Here is a 15,836-nt window from a genome sequence, read left to right on the forward strand (position 1 = left end):
TGGCTTCCAGCACCACACAATACATGCAGTCCTTGGCTGATGGTAGCCCTGCAACTTGCAGGCCTCACAGGCCTTCAGAACTTCCCTGGCCTTTGCTACAGAGATCATTGTGCGGCAAGCCCAACCTTGGGAAGCCTAAACCTAGTTTATGAGCCTGGCATTCAATAGTTTAGCTCTCTATACTTGCTCAGCGGCATATAAGAAGCTTGTCTTCAAGCCTATTTTCATAATATGGTTTGTTTGCACAATGTGCTATAATTGTCAAGAAACTGGTTGAGAAGATGAAAGACAATATGGGGTGTGGGGAACTGGGCAAGAAGTCAGAAACTACGGGCCCTGCATACATGACTATCCCTAATTTCCAAATCTCTGCCTATTTTTAAACTCCACTTTGCAACAAGAGCTAGACTTCGAAAACAAAAACCAATCCTTTCAAAACTCCCAACTCTGATAAGTGTGTGTACACTCTAGGTAGCAATCACTCCTCTGTTCCTGCCTGTCCCCAATTATTGTCTCTTGTCTCATATAACTGAAAAGCTTCTAATCTCCTTATGCCATACCCTTGTACTCAACAACCAAAAAGATTCCTGAACTCGGTTTTTTGTTAGGAGCAAACCCTGTAATCTGAATGGAATGCATCTGGAATGTTTTCAGGTGCTCTTTGTTGCCAGGATTTAAACAAGACTGAAGAAACAAAACAGTCATTTTTCTAAAATAGTACACTCCAAGGCCAAATCTAGGATGCTTTCTAGTTAGGCAGTCTTGAAAAAATATTAGACTTGCTTGACTCAACAATGAAAATTAACGGAGACAAAAAATAGAGGGATAAAGACATTTATAAAACCAGTTAATAGTTACACACAACTGTAAAAGCAGGAAAACATTTCAGGTAGAGGAGTCACAGTTTCTGCATTTGAAGTGTAGAAAGTGCATTTCTTTCCTACTCTGTGGTACAGAACAGGGCTATATCCTTCTCCTATTCTTCACCACTTGCAGTTTGTGGCTAAATATTCAGAAGGAGACAGGACACCAAATAAAATGAATTGTACATGGCTCTCTCTGGGAAGGAGCCAGGAATAATGGCTTAGAAAGTAAGGATATCAACTTGAGGCCTGAAGAGGTCATCCATCTGCTTGGGAAATGTGCCCAAGGATTTCATTGGGAGAGCATAGTGGACAAGCTTTCCAGAGACGAATTACTAAAATAATTTAGTACATTTTTTACATGCCCCTAATTAAAATGATGCAACTTATAACAATGCATCACTGCCCCATGTCAGCAAGGTTTCGGATGGCAGTGACTGTTCTTCACCTTCCCCAAGTTTAATGCCTAGGCCCCCAACTGTAACAGAGTCTATGCTCCCATAAGGAAGCAGCCCATGAAGGTGTGTTATGATTCAATATACAGTTGAGCAATGCTACTGCGCCTGGGATAAGCTCTTCCAGTTTAACTGCTACCAGGATCAAACTGCTTTACACAAACACACACAAATACCTCAGGAGAGCTCATTTCACTGCATGGCACCAGCTACATTGAAAAAAAAATCTTCAAGGTCACAGAAACATGGTATTTCTCACTGATCTGAGGCAGCAAGGGGGTCAGCAACCCTGCCAAGGCTATGTGAAAAACAAATGAAGGGACCATGATCAAAATCTGACAGAACAACAAAGTTGCCTGGTTAGAATTCCAGGTGCTTAAGGTGAAGGCATGCAGTGCAGGGTACAGGACTCCAGGCATATTTCAAAAGAGATGCAAATGTACCATAACCTGTAGCTGAGAAGGGGAACCAGTCACATCAGAAGGGGGTTGCTGAAAAAGTTCATACAGGAGAGCTCGTTCAGCCTCTCTTAATCCCACTGACACTTTCACACCACCCAAGTCACCACTACAGGCTTGGTTCAACTGATGTCAGCTGCTCTTTGAAATACAGGGGAAAATTCCAGACTGTAATTAGGTCAGAAAGTTCCCACTCACACACTAGGCATCTAGTTTCTGAGGAGTCCCATTACAGGAAGAAAATTTATACAAAGGCCAGGCTCTGCTTTCATATACTCTGCTTTTATAAAAAAAAAAAAAAAAAAAAGCAAACTCTTTGCCAAAGCACCACATTTTTGAAAAAAGTGTTTTGTGAAGTGTGAGTTATGCAAATTGAGCAAATTTGTGCAATTTCTCTTATGCATATTTCTTCCACCCCTGCTAGCCATGGGGTAAGGCCAGGCAGTTCTGAAGACCCCGAAGCCACCACTTGCAACCTCAGAAAACCTTATTCAGCAACAGAATTGGCTTCTTAGATTTCACCAAGCACAACACGTTCAGGCATATCTTTGCACCTGAAAGAGTTAGAAACTAGTTTCTGTAAAATATAGATGTTGAGATCCTATGGAAGTGTGGCTTTTTCTATGATCTCAGAATTGCACTGCACTCGTACACACAGACAGTCCTGCCCATCGGCAAAGATCAAATGTCTAGAAAACTTTTTTCCCCAGAATCACCAAACATGGACAATGTGGTGGAAACGCCACAGCGGCCTTTCTGGTGTAATAGAATCATTATTGCAATTCTTATAAGCTTACTATCCCCCTTTTCCTAGGGCAAAATGGTAGGTGTTGCTCTCCTATGTGCTGCTGCTCTCATGGCGGCCTACGTACTCCTTTATAGAAGTGCCTGTCCAGCTCATGATGTTACTTCTGTCAGGATCTCAAGAAACAGTGTTTGGAGTGTTTAATAGGTGCAAGTTCCTGGAACTCAATGGAGCACCATGAAATAGTCTGCATGGTTGGTCTCAGTACCTGCTGTCAACAGTGATGAGAAAACACCAAGAGATGCTCTAAATAGAGCAACAAAGGGATCCCACATGAGGTAACTGGGATATACTTAGGAATGAGCAAGACTTATTCAAATGTCTTTTCTTAGCTGATTCGACTGTCTCTCAGGAAAGTCAGAGGTTTGTTTCCTGGGGCTTCTGTTTACTGATGAAGCTTGCTCACTGCATCCTGTACCGATCTGCTGAATCCTTGTGTGGCAGCCATCTGGGTTACACATTCACTTAGACACTCAACAGGTGAAGTTGTTAGTCAGTGTTCTGATCCTACTGGCAGCAGCACTTGCAGTGGCCACTCCCATCTCAGGCTGTAAAGAAAAAAAACAACCTGTCACGATCATTATTTATCTTACTGCCTTGCTCCATTTAATCCATTCCTGCCTAGTCCACAGGTGTACACATCTGGTCCTTGTTGTGTATATGCAATGTTGGGTAGAAATGGCTTAAGAAGACCAAACAAAAAGTAGAAAATAGTGCTGTTTTTATTTATTTATCACCTTCTTCCAAGAAGCTCAGGACAACATCCAAAGCTTCACCTTGCCTTTGATCCTCCCATCCACCTTGTGGGGTAGGTTACATTGAGAGATAGTGACGGGCCCCAAGTTGAGTGGGGATTTGAATCCAGGTCTTCCTGGAACAAGTCCAACACTCTAAGCCCCATCTTGCCAGCTGAAGACCAACCATGGTGTCATTATTAATTGTACAGCATCTCAAATATCAGGCGCAGTAGAATAAGCAAGCAGTGTTCCCTCTAATCTCCCCCCCCCCCAGTGCATGGAGTTCCAGAGTGGCTATGGAGGGTCAGGTTCAGGTTCTTCAGCAACGAGGATGAAACCAAGAACACATACATCAACCAAAGCCCTTAAGAAGAATGGTTAATAGTATTAAAAGTCAAGTAAGTAAGAGAAAAAAAATGTGCTTGACTTGGACCAGAAAGATCTGGATTCAAATGCCACAAAATCCATGAAGTTTTCTCAGTGAGCTTAGGCAAAATGTTGTTCCTCAGCTAATCTATTTCACAGATTGCTACAGAGATTAAATGGGATAAATCCTATGTACATGGCATGAAGTTCCTTGAAGGATACACATGTGTTAAATATTCAGAACTCCTTTAGGAAAACAGAAAATAAGGATAAAACAGCTGGGGTAGGATGCAATGTTTTTCCTACAGAGAAGAAAAACTGGAGTTCAACTCTCAATTGTATCAGTCTAAAAAGAACTAGAAGTCAAACATGGTGCTGCCCTCTGCTGGTCAGTTCGGCAACTTTTAGCTTGACAAAATTTCCAGGAGATACTTTTAAACTGGAAGTACAGTATATACAGTAAGCGTGTCCAGAGTGATTAATACTGTTCCTTCCTCCCTTCCCTCCCAATGTTGCCAAATAAAAAAAAGACTTCAAAATAATTTAGAAAACAATTAAAGATGTGCATTTTTTTAAAAAATTGACAGGAAGTTTAAAACGTCAGCTTGAGGAGCAAGTGATGCTACATCTTGTTTCTTTCCCTCACCTCTCAACGTTCAGTGTCCTATTGCTACACACATCATTTTCAAATGTTTTATAACACAGGGAAATAGGAAGTTCAAGAAACTTGTCCTTCTATGTGCCATGTTTCTTCACTGTGCATGAAGAGGAATGATAATATCTACCCCCTGTGGAAAAACCCAAGCCCCTGCACCCTCCCTGCCCCCGTCCCTTAAGGGGGTAGAGGCCAGGCCCCACAAGCTGGGGCATCGCAACGCCCCAGTCTGAAAAGCCCTGCTGTAAGGGATGTATCATCATCATTGCCCTACTGCAGCTGGGAAGCTGAGGCTAAGAGACAGTGACTTGCCTACGGCCACCAAATAATTCAAGGCAGATTTGCACAAGTCTCGACTGGCAGCTCAATCTTAGCTGCTACACTAAATCAGTTCTGTATTTTTCTTTATCTTTACCTTATTTTTGGACAAACTCGACAGTGACATGATTCCAAGAGTACCTTCTGCAGAAGAAATACGTAGCCCTTTCCAAACAACAGATTTAATATTCGACAGGCTCAGTGACTGCTGAACTGCAGCAACACAACAGAACCTAAATTACTTGAGTAGGTGATCAGATGGGCTTGAGTGCCAAGCATATGCTAGCTACTCACACTCACAAGTTTTTGCTGTGGGTTCTTTGGAATTTGCTGAGCCATCACCCTGGCTCGCTTGTACACCTCTTCATTATGCTCCTCCAGAGCCACTGGATGCTTCCGTTTTGGAGAAGTCTGGCCACTATGGGACTGCCTTGGCACTGAAGAAAAAAAGACAACAATTATGATAGTTCCTCTGGCATCAGGGGCTCTCTAGGCATGCAAGTATTTGCCAACAGTGAGTGAGAAGTACAGGCACTAGGCTAAGGAAAAATGCAATAAAGAAGTATTACAGCCCCAGATTCTCCCCTTATGCTTATGCTCCCCAGATACTCCCCTTATTTCAGATTTTAGCATGGAAGGTAGCTCTTTTTTCTTTAGCTCTGAACGATCAGCAGAAAACAGTCATTTTTAATTCTAGTTTCCTTCTTTAAATATCACTTGTGTTGCCCTATGTTCAGATAGACTTCACATATAAAAGGACTAAATTCTAGAAGAGACCTGAATTCTCAATCAAATCTATCAGAAATGAATAAGAGCTATACCCTATCATGTCTATTCCTCATGGAACTTATGTTACAGCCTTTTTTTTTTTTTGCCTCCAAGTACCCATTAAAGGGTTCATGTAATGTGTGTCAATGCTTGCTTACTTGTACTGGTGCTGCTTCCCTGGCCTGCAGAAGGGTCTGTGACTGGGCTGCCGAGATCTTCCATGTAAGAAGGAACAGAGGCCAATAAACCTGAAAAGAGTGTAATGATGATGTCTCCATTAAAGAACAATCATGCTTTTTTACTGACAACTAGAACACCCATGCACTACAGCAAGAGATACATTCAGTCTGGTCAAGACTCAGGCCTTCACTGCATGATACATAAGGACAAGAATATCAAATAATTTAATCAAAATTTATCATTAACCGATTGGCCCTTTAAATAAATTAAGGAGTTGCGCCGAGGGTTGGTTTACATGCTTTGTATCAACTGACATATCAAAACAAATCTGCTGAACATGCTTCTCTTGCAGGACATTAATGTTTCAGTGAAGTCATGCTCAAATTAAGTTGAAGATTTGATGTTTTGTAAATTATCATCAGTTAAGAGCAGCAATATTAGTCTACAATATTTTATTGTCAAAGTCAAACCTATAATACTCCAATCTAATTTAACAATAAGTTTCAGCTATTAAGAGTGGCTGCCTACAGATAGTGGACAATTTTATAAAAATGTTCCTTGCAGTATGTAAAGCACAACAAATTGGAAGAACACTTGTCTAGTGCAGCCATTTTCAACCACTGTGCCGTGGCACATGGTGCGCTGCAAATGGTTTGCAGGTGTGCCTTAGGACTTTGGGGAAGGTAATTTATTAGTAGGGTCAATGGGGGATATGAGCCCCCACTAACAGCATTGTGTGCCTTGTCAATTGTAAAAAAAACTGATGGTGTGCCTTGACAATTTTAGTACCTTGTCAGTGTGCCGTGAGATGAAAAAGATTGAAAATCACTGGTCTAGTGAAAAGACTGGCCAAGAATCAGATGGTCTCAGTATTTGTTGACACATGGTGTTCAATTCTGAACCCTGAGCATATCTACTGAGCACTATGTTTCACACTACCCATTGTCAACCTTTTTTTTTTTTTTAACTACAATCTCTTAGAAGCTCTTTCAAGTTCCAGATGTCTTCCCCCCCCCCGCCTTACTCATCTAACAAGGATATAACATGGACAGATAAACAAAATCCCCTTCTCAGTTTCAGTCTGTGGCCCTCTTCAAATGTGCTGGGGCTCCCCAGAGGGCCATATGACTCTCGTTGAGAATGGCTGCTTTACACTATACCCATTATAAAGGCTACACAAAAGAGATTATAAGACCTGACTTGATTATGCAATAAAATGTGCTCTGCTGTCAGACACAATTACTTAAGTACAGGTGTACTTAAGTACAGCATGATTTGCTGGTCAGGAATAGTCGTAGTATCTTCTTTCAGACTACAGCTGTAATGGTGACCATTTAAGAAAGTGAATGATAGTCTTGGTTTTCCTGGAAGGACCTTTTATTCCCCATCTTTATATATTTTTACACCAAATTGTTTCTATCTTTGCGTGTTTATTGTTAGAACTATGTTGTGATGTCCAATGGTCATAACTATGAAGGTTCTTACTATATGCTACCCACTCATGCCCTCAATAATACAAGAGCCCTATTCAATGCATGTCTACTCAGAAGTAAATCCCATTATACTCCATGGGGCTTACTCCCAGGTAAGTGTGGATAGGACTGCAGCTCGTCCCTAGTGGACTGTATGTTTTAGTTCTTAAGTAGTAAATTCTCCCTTGCCCCATAGCTACTATGCTGAGCAATGCATGGTGTGATAGGAGCACAGAACCTTACTGTAGTAGAAACTATTTTTATCCTGAAAAGGCTGAATAGCATTTGTACTACAAAAGCTAAGTTTTTCAACTCAAATGTATGGCACAACTGGCAGCACTTACAAAGGCCTCTGTAGCGCGAGAGTTGCTGGTAGATCTGTTTCATACGCTCAATGTTTAGTCGGCTGGTCTCAGCATGGTTCACCATGGGTTTGGGATAGTCTACCCCAATGATACATTTTGCTGCCTTCTGCACCGACTCAGGGGCATTCCAGGGCTCGTAGATATAACGCGAGGGAAAGCCTTTCAACTTGGGCAGATATCGCCTGCAGCAGAAATTGAGACAGACTGGTATATCCTCACAGCATTATGAACAGGTGTATGAAGTCATATGCCCCAATTACAGAAGATGCCAAGCCTGCTGATGAGCTCAGCAGCAGAACTGGCCAACACACTCACCTGATAAAGTCACCACTGGGATCTGTACGACGCCCAAAACCAACAGGACAATAGCAGTGGAAGAACTGCTGGAAGAAAGCACTGCACGAAAGCCACATCCAGCTGCCTGAATTGACACTGAAATCTGCATCTAGTAACAACTCATCAAATACCTGTAGCAAATGAAAGAGCAAACACTAGAAACAGGAAAAACATCTCAGAGGCAGGGTTCAAAGGAGGTTTCATGCTAAATTACTGGTACAACTTTTGATGAGAAGAGTACCTCATTTTCAGTTTATAAACTTCACTAAGTGGTGAGGAACTATGTAAATGTATTCAACAATATATGGGTTTGCAGAATAGCAAATCTGCCCAGAGAGAACATACATTCAGTTTGAATTGGCTTAGTGCCACATCCCTTTTATGTACAAAGTGAGATTGCAATCCATTACCAGAACAAAGCTACATTTACTAATCCAGAGCCCAGCTGAATTTGGTTTCTCGCAATTTGTTGCCATAATTTCCAGGGAGCTCAAGCAATGGAACATGCTTATTAGTATAACTTCTTAGAAAGAGGCTTATGCCAGCAAGGGGTTCTCCAGATATTTTGTTTAGCTATGTAAATGATTTTGTAAATTACTTTTTGTGGAAACTGGTATATAAATTTTTTTTTATTATTTATCAAATGCAATGACAGTGCTGTGCATCCTAGAGAAACATTCTGCAGTTCTTTCTTACCAATACGCACTCTGCCACCACCTTCCATGACTCACCCGAACGCCAGACTCCCAACTGATCCATAGGTCACCTCTAGTCAAAAAGCAAGCTACAGCATGCCGAGCCAGATGATGAATCCAACCCTCCTGTCTCAACTGTGTCATGATTGCATCGATCCACGGGAAGCCTGTCTTGCCTTCTGCCCACTTTGCCAAAGCTTCAGGATTCCTGTCCCAAGGAATCTGGATGCAAATTGGGTTCCCCTCCATACGATCAAATTTGGAGTTGTTTGTGGCAGCTGTATAAAAAAATTCTCTCCAGAGTAACTGGCCATATAGCGAGAGTGGAGGACTACTATTTCGTTTTACCTAGAAAAGACAGGACAAAAAAGAGGTACATAAAATAGTATTAAGAGTTTGGGAATATATCAGTAGATGAACTCTGCACTCTGAGCACGTTCCACTTCTGAACTGAACTGCCTTTTTAAAAGGAACTTTCTGCAAATGACTTCCTCATAGACCAAGACAGCACAGCTCACTTAGATCACCAGAGTTGTTCCCACCCAAGTAGCCCTTTACTATAAACAGTTGCCTGGGATCAAAATATCTGACCCCAGATATTCTTCGTATATGAAGTCCACAGGGAGGTCAAATTCAGACTGTGTTCACTAGCCCCTACATCATACAGGGGAGGATATGTACACATCTCTCCCATCTGAAATGCTCTCCCACCACCACATGATTTCACTCATGCATGCTCATTGTGTCTTTCCCTCCAGAAGAGTCACTACTCAATGAGCAAATTAAACTCTACTTAATATGTAGTTCATGTATAGACGGGCACATGATTATGTGCCACTGGGTGCATAACTTGCATGGCACATTCCACCACCCCAGATGTGGAGACTTGGCTGAACTGGCCTAGACCCATGCAAACCAAAAAGGGAAAGTGAAACTAGTTTAGAACTTCTGGTGTATTGGGTCAAGGCAGAGAACTTTTATCTATGAGAAAGCAGATATCAAGCAACCCTTCAGATATTTAATTACTTAGGAAGCTGTTGCAAATATACAACAGCACTATTCTTTCACTGGAACAGAAAATTGGAAGATTTAAGGAAGAGTATAAAGGAAGGGCCTTATACAGAAACTACCAATGGTCCATCTAAGTCAGGAAATTTTTTGCCCCTCCTGGAGCTGCTGGGGATTGAACCTAGGATCTTCTGCATGCAAAGGAGATGCTCTTCTACTGAGCTACAGCTCATCTCTAAATAAATGTACAATGGTTTTGGCCTAGGTACTCTCCCTTAGGTACCCTCCAGTACCCTCTAGGTACCCTCCCTTAGGTCCCTCCAGTATAAACACTCCTAGCAATCTAGATCTGTCCCCTGTCACTAAATACCAAGGCAGCCACATATAACTTGCTTTCAAAAAGGTCAGACGTATGTATTGTTTTCAAGTGAGGACATTCAGGATGCTAGAGAAGGACTTTGGTGCATGGAATAATTTTTTATTTTCTCTTTCAGAACTAGAAATCTTGAGCCAAAATATGAGCAGCAAAAAGCACTTTTGAGCCAAACAGTAATGCACAATATATTCTCCCCCATGCAACAGCTGTTGTCATCACTCCCAAAAGACTTTTAGAAACCAGAAACCATGAGGCACAAAGAGGAAGCTCTTCCCCATCCTCCTCCTGGGAGATAGCTGTCTGAACCAACAAAAGGAGCAAGCAATGGGCGAGCCAGAAGGAAACCTGATTAAACCAATGAAGATCCCTTCTGGCAGACCTGGACCAGCAGAGATGTCACAAGTTGCTTTTCTATAGCCTTTGCTCCCATCAATTAAGCCATGGCCACAATGGGAAGCAGTGGTCTGAACAGTCCCAAAAAGTATAGATACCCAGGTTAGCAGGTGGAAATAATTACACTTTTTTCTAAGTTCTGCAGCTCTGTTTCTAGGGCAACTGTCTGTTGTAATGAATTGTCTGTCCCTCTTCCTCTGCCAGCTCTAAGGAACCGACAGAGCGACAATCAATTCACTATGACAGTTGTCCTAAAAACAGAGATGCAGAACTGAGAAGAGTCTCCCAGAAGCTGGAAGCGAAATCACAAAAGGAAAGTATTGTAGCTATCAGTGTGCCAAGAAAAAAAATTGAGAACTACTGCTTTAACTGCTGGTTGAGATGTTTCTAATAACATAAAAGTTTCCTTCCAAACCTGTTTCTCTCACCTTTTTGTATAGTTCCCAGAGACGATAGTAGAATAAGCGGCAAGACAAGCAACCAAACCGAAGATAAGGACTCAACCCTGTGGGACTGGCTAACAAGGAATTGGCATTCATCCTTGGCCTTTCATAGTTTGCAACCCAAGCCTTGAAGGATTAAGAAAGAAAGAGGAAGCACATATTGCATATGAAAGAAGGTTCTGTAAAATTCTAGATTCAAACATTACTTGCTGTAATTATCAAATCTAACAATTGCACATCTTTTCAAGGTGAGTGCAGAAAAGCAGGGAGATGCTTTAGCCACCCAAAGGTCTGCAACTCACTCTGCAACTTGTTTGTGCAAGTGTGCAAGATCTTACTTCTTCAACTCAAACTAAGAACACATACCCCACTTGTCACTAGCTAATGAAACTGAGGGCGCAATCCTAACCCTTTATGTCAGTACTTCCCAGCATTGGCATAGCAGTGCCAATGCAACGTGTGCTGCATCCTGCAGTTGGGTATCACTCACGGAGGCCTCCTCAAAGTAAGGGAATGTTTGTTCCCTTACCTCAGAGCTACATTGCCCTTAAGTCAGTGCTGGAAAGACCTAAGGGGTTAGGACTGTGTCCTGAGTTAACCATCCAATTCATATTCGGTGCAGCCATGCGGACAGGCTCTCTTCTCGCAGTATCAATTGCTACCACACCAGATAAGGTGTCCAGATTGGAGATGCCAGGAAAGTAACAAACATTTAGCTTGTTACACAATTTCTGACAAGTATATCTATATAAAGGGGTGACACTAAAGCACTATTATAACTCACAGCACCACTCAGAACTCCCACTGTTTTAAACCACACTAATGGCTGATACACTGCTTTTCTCTTATTCAGTCAGTTAATATTCTATACCAAGGCAAGTTTCTCAGAGAGACAATAACAATTAAAAATGCAGTAGAAATAATATATTGGCAAATGAAATCTGTCTGATACACAGGAGTAAAAAAAGAAACTGGGCATGTTAGGAAAGTTATTCCTATAACAGACATAAAGGTTAAATTATATCCATTATTTTGAGAATTTATATCCCAGCTTTTTATTTGAAAAAATTCTCTACATGGCATCAAATGAAGGTAAAAATAGATATTAACTCTGTAGAAAAGCAGGTACAAATGAAGTTATAATCAGAATGCAGCAAGAAGCCTACATTAAAAAACCAACCACCACCAAAAAACCTAAAAGCAAAAAAACCCCATCACAGTGTGTAGACTGCCTTGAAGATGGTTTTGCAATACATATGAACAGGCTTACCTTTCTTTCCAGATGCTTATCCAGGCGAGTTAATGCTTCAGTTTCCCCTCCTTGCCATACAGCTGGGGCAAGACCCTCAGTAGGGAAGCCTGAGAGAAAGGATTGGATGATAATATAAAACCTCAAACACTAGGTCCAGCTTAACTCTAACTGAAATTGTGATCAACGTGTTTGCTAGCCATGCTGACCTGTAATTCAACATGAAATTGCCATTTGTAGCCTGCAGAGGGCATGTTTGAATAAGTTATGCGCGCACACACATATCTATAGAATGCACCATAAGTGACACACAGAAGAACGTCTTGTTCTTCTGCAAAATAATAAGACTCTGAGCCATGGAAACAGATTCACAAATTGGAAAACAGAGAGCCATTTAGTTCAGAGTACTGTGGTGCCACATTCAGAGACCTCATGTTATTGATGAAGGAAAAGTAGCTTAAATATGAAAATGAACAGAAATGACTTGCTTAGCACATAAGTAATCACAATAACTGGAGCAAGGCACACCAGGACACAGTGATAGAACTTTAAGGGCACAGGAGCAGAATTAAAGGTCAGAAAACATGCTGCAAAGCTTTTCAAATGCTCAAAGTAGTGGTCTTCCTCCCCACACAGTGCCAGACAGCCCAAATCTTCTCTCTGGGGTGTTTTTGTAGCAGTCTAACTACTATGAAATCCCTGGCTACTTAAGCACAAATTTGATTTGTCTGCCAGCATTAAACACTGTAACCAAACTGTAGAATCCCACCATTAAAACTGCTAAAAGCAGTCACTACTTCCTGAGAACAACTTTTTCATATTTCCTGTTACTTTTGTTCTTCCAGTACAATTGCCCTGAACTGGAAGGGACTCTAAATGTCACTATGGAACAAACAGAATCTGCACCAGATGAGAAGCATGATCTGCTCCTTCCTCTGCTACAGTTTTCACCTCATCCCCCAGAGGAGTGGGGTGAGGCCTATAAGGCAGCAACTTCTCTGGCCTTTTGAGAACAAGCAGTGCAAACCTAAGTCAGCTCTAGAAAGGCTCTCAGGTCAGGTCACCTCCCTCTTGAGGCTCTTTAAAGCTGAAAAGGCAACTGGAAACTGAAGGTTGATGCCATGGATTTTGAAGGGGCATGCTACAATATTGCAGCTATATGGATATACATATGGGGCCTTGGTATCTGTGACGGATCTGTTCTCAGACCCTCCACAAATAGCAAAAACCAAGGAGACTGAAATCTGCAGTTTTAGGCCCCTTTAAAGCCTCCAAAGGTGACTGGAGCAGAGCTCCGGTTGCCTCTGGAGGGCTTTCTGAAGCCAGCAGAGGCCATGCGCGTCTGTCTGCAGCTTCGGCGGGCTTCAGAATGCCTCACAGAGGCAAAAAAATTTCTAGAAGGAAAATGGAAGAGACATTTTTAATGCCTTATAAGGCATTGGGAGACCCCGGGGTTCCCAGCAGAAGCTTGTATTTGTGAAAACTAGTGATTAAACTTCTAACATGTACAGGGTTTTTTTTTTTTAAAAAAAAGCACAATCTACTTACAGAAGTGCTGAAAAATATATCAGTTATGACCCGAGAGCTATGCCAGAACTAAAGAGTATTTGATTTAACATATGACTGCCTATTATTTCAACTATTAAGATGACCCCCTAATCCAAAATATTCCAAAATGCAGCCATTTTTGTCCAAGTTCTTGCTTTCTGTAGTGTGAACACTAGAAGGTCTTGTGCTCATTTCCACATACAGCTGTACATGCTGTAAGTTCTAGTCTCTGCTCTGTGGAGTGTACCTGTACATACACTGTTGAAAAATGTCAAAGGGCAGCAGAGACCCATATGGGTAACAGTGAAAGGAGCAAGAGAAAGCATTTTTCATTATATTTATGCAATTATTTTGAAATCCAGACAAATCCAAAATCTAAACACCTTCTGCTTCCTAGCGGTATCAGGGATACTCAACCTGTAATTAGTCATTTTGTATTGCAAAAAATACATGGTAATAACCTGATGTAGGGTATAGTACAGACAATCAGTTCATTTTCTCAAGCTTAAAAAAATGCCCTGATAATCTGAAGTCTGCTTCTAAAACTAGAGCCTGATCAGATCAGACAAGAAAAAGTGTTTCAGCCCATCTTGGATGCATTCCAAGCCCAAAGAAAACTAGCACTGCTGCCATGCAGCTCTGTAACATACCCAATTCTTCCAAGGATGGAACTCCATAGGTTTCATCATGATTTTCTTGAATCTCAGTTTTGCAGTTCTCCATTTGCTGATTTGTTACTGTGCCAACTGGCTTCTTGGGCAGCTCCATTCGACTAATGATGGCCTGGAAACGCTTGTATGTGAGAGGTGCCTTGTGTCCATTCAGTTCGATTATCCTGAAAAACACAGCACATTTATAAGATCAGCTCCTCCATTAGACCTTTGGTGGGGGAAGGAGAAGATATAGAAACAGAAAATGGAGATCTATGCACTTATTTCCTACCTCAGATATTAAGAGATAAGGAGTTCCAGACTATTCTCCTTCAAGTCTTTGACCTAGATGCTCCACCATACCCCGTGTTTGCCTGTGTCCACCATTAACTTTACCACTTCAAAAATAAGTGCATACTATTAACCTCTCCCTATTCATTCTAGGGGCAATGTCTCAAGGTGTATGCCATGGTCTGGACATAAGCCAAGTAATCATGTCTCACCCCATTTCTGTAATATTTATGTGCACAGGCGCTGAGTTTTGAGCACAGGGGCTTGGCATATGTGGCAACAGCAGAACACATTCTGAGCCTGCGCAGCAAGAGCAAACTCTTGGCCTTGGTGATGACTCTGAACCCAGTGCTGTGAGCAACAGGATGTTATCATATCTAGGAATGTGTATTGTGGTCAAGCTAGAATTAGCTAGTAGGCAGCCAGTATAATCGTAGTAACCTTTAATAACCCTTAATGTTGTAACAGTGTTGCTTCATGTTTTTGAGATTCAATAAAGACTGAGTGGGCTAGCCAGGAGAAGCGCATTTTCTCTCTCGATCTCCCAGCGTTCTGCTTCTAGCTCTCCTGCCAGCATTTACCCTTTGAATCCATGACTGCCGTCTCATCCTTGCTCTGATTCCTTGCTATTTCAGTTCCTACTAACCCTTCAGTGCATCTGCTTTCTGTACTCCCAGCAAGCCACAAGGCCCTGGGCCTTGTGGGCTTCCCAAGCAGTGTCAAACTGCGACATCTTTCAGTGCTCTGCACTCCCACCAAGCAACAAGGCCCCAAAAGCCTTGGGTGCTTCCCAAAGCAGCATCTTGCGCTGCTACAATTTCATTTCATGAGTGGTTAGGGTTAGACTGAGGCATAGTAGGGTTCCGACTGTCTCCACAGTGCAGGGCCAAACCCACAGGTCTTTCATTCCATAGCTAGAAAGAAGTACAGTAGTCCCTTGGTTATTGTATTGCCAAGTTGCCTGAAGCATCTGGACAGCACAGGGCCAAGCCAATAAGCTATCAACACATGGATATGCCCAGCCAAATGGACAGCCCCCCCCACCACTGTTGATTCTGCAGCTGGAGAGGCTTGTGGCAGCACTTTCCTTGGTTCCTGCATTGTCAAGTTACCTGGAAAGTCTACATAGCAAGGACCAAGTCAAAAAGCCCTGTAAGCTAAGTAGCTGAAGAGAGTGGCAACAGTATCTGCCTTGACAGGTCGTTGCCAAGCAGACAGTCTTTCCCAACACCTTCCAGCTGGGAAGGGGAACATGGCTGATCTCACTGGCTTACACAAGGAGACAACATGAGGTACTGAGAAAACATGGTGAGACAAAAGGAACTACCAAGACCAGCTGAAAATTGTGGACCCCTAGCCATACTCTCTTTCCTTTTCCTTTTACAAATGTCATTCCAACTTCAAG

General features: G+C 42.1%; 1 protein-coding gene across 2 annotated transcripts in view; it reads right to left on the minus strand.

Moving 5' to 3' along the window:
* Positions 1-818: 818 nt before the first annotated feature.
* Positions 819-15,836, minus strand: part of CRY2 (cryptochrome circadian regulator 2) — a 35,714-nt gene continuing 20,696 nt past the window's right edge. Inside the window, exons 4-12 of one of the 2 annotated variants that reach the window (XM_066634714.1) lie at positions 14,141-14,325; positions 11,964-12,052; positions 10,679-10,819; positions 8,510-8,821; positions 7,758-7,909; positions 7,422-7,624; positions 5,584-5,673; positions 4,958-5,094; positions 819-3,129 (exon numbers count right to left, since the gene is read on the minus strand). In XM_066634714.1, coding sequence (XP_066490811.1) covers positions 3,055-3,129; positions 4,958-5,094; positions 5,584-5,673; positions 7,422-7,624; positions 7,758-7,909; positions 8,510-8,821; positions 10,679-10,819; positions 11,964-12,052; positions 14,141-14,325 — 1,384 coding nt within the window. In that variant the 3' untranslated portion in view covers positions 819-3,054. Of the gene's footprint in view, positions 3,130-4,951; positions 5,095-5,583; positions 5,674-7,421; positions 7,625-7,757; positions 7,910-8,509; positions 8,822-10,678; positions 10,820-11,963; positions 12,053-14,140; positions 14,326-15,836 lie in introns of both variants that reach the window. The other variant, XM_066634712.1, reaches the window with a different exon arrangement.

The sequence above is a fragment of the Tiliqua scincoides genome, chromosome 1 (genome assembly GCF_035046505.1).
Source record: "Tiliqua scincoides isolate rTilSci1 chromosome 1, rTilSci1.hap2, whole genome shotgun sequence".
NCBI classification, from domain to species: domain Eukaryota; kingdom Metazoa; phylum Chordata; class Lepidosauria; order Squamata; family Scincidae; genus Tiliqua; species Tiliqua scincoides.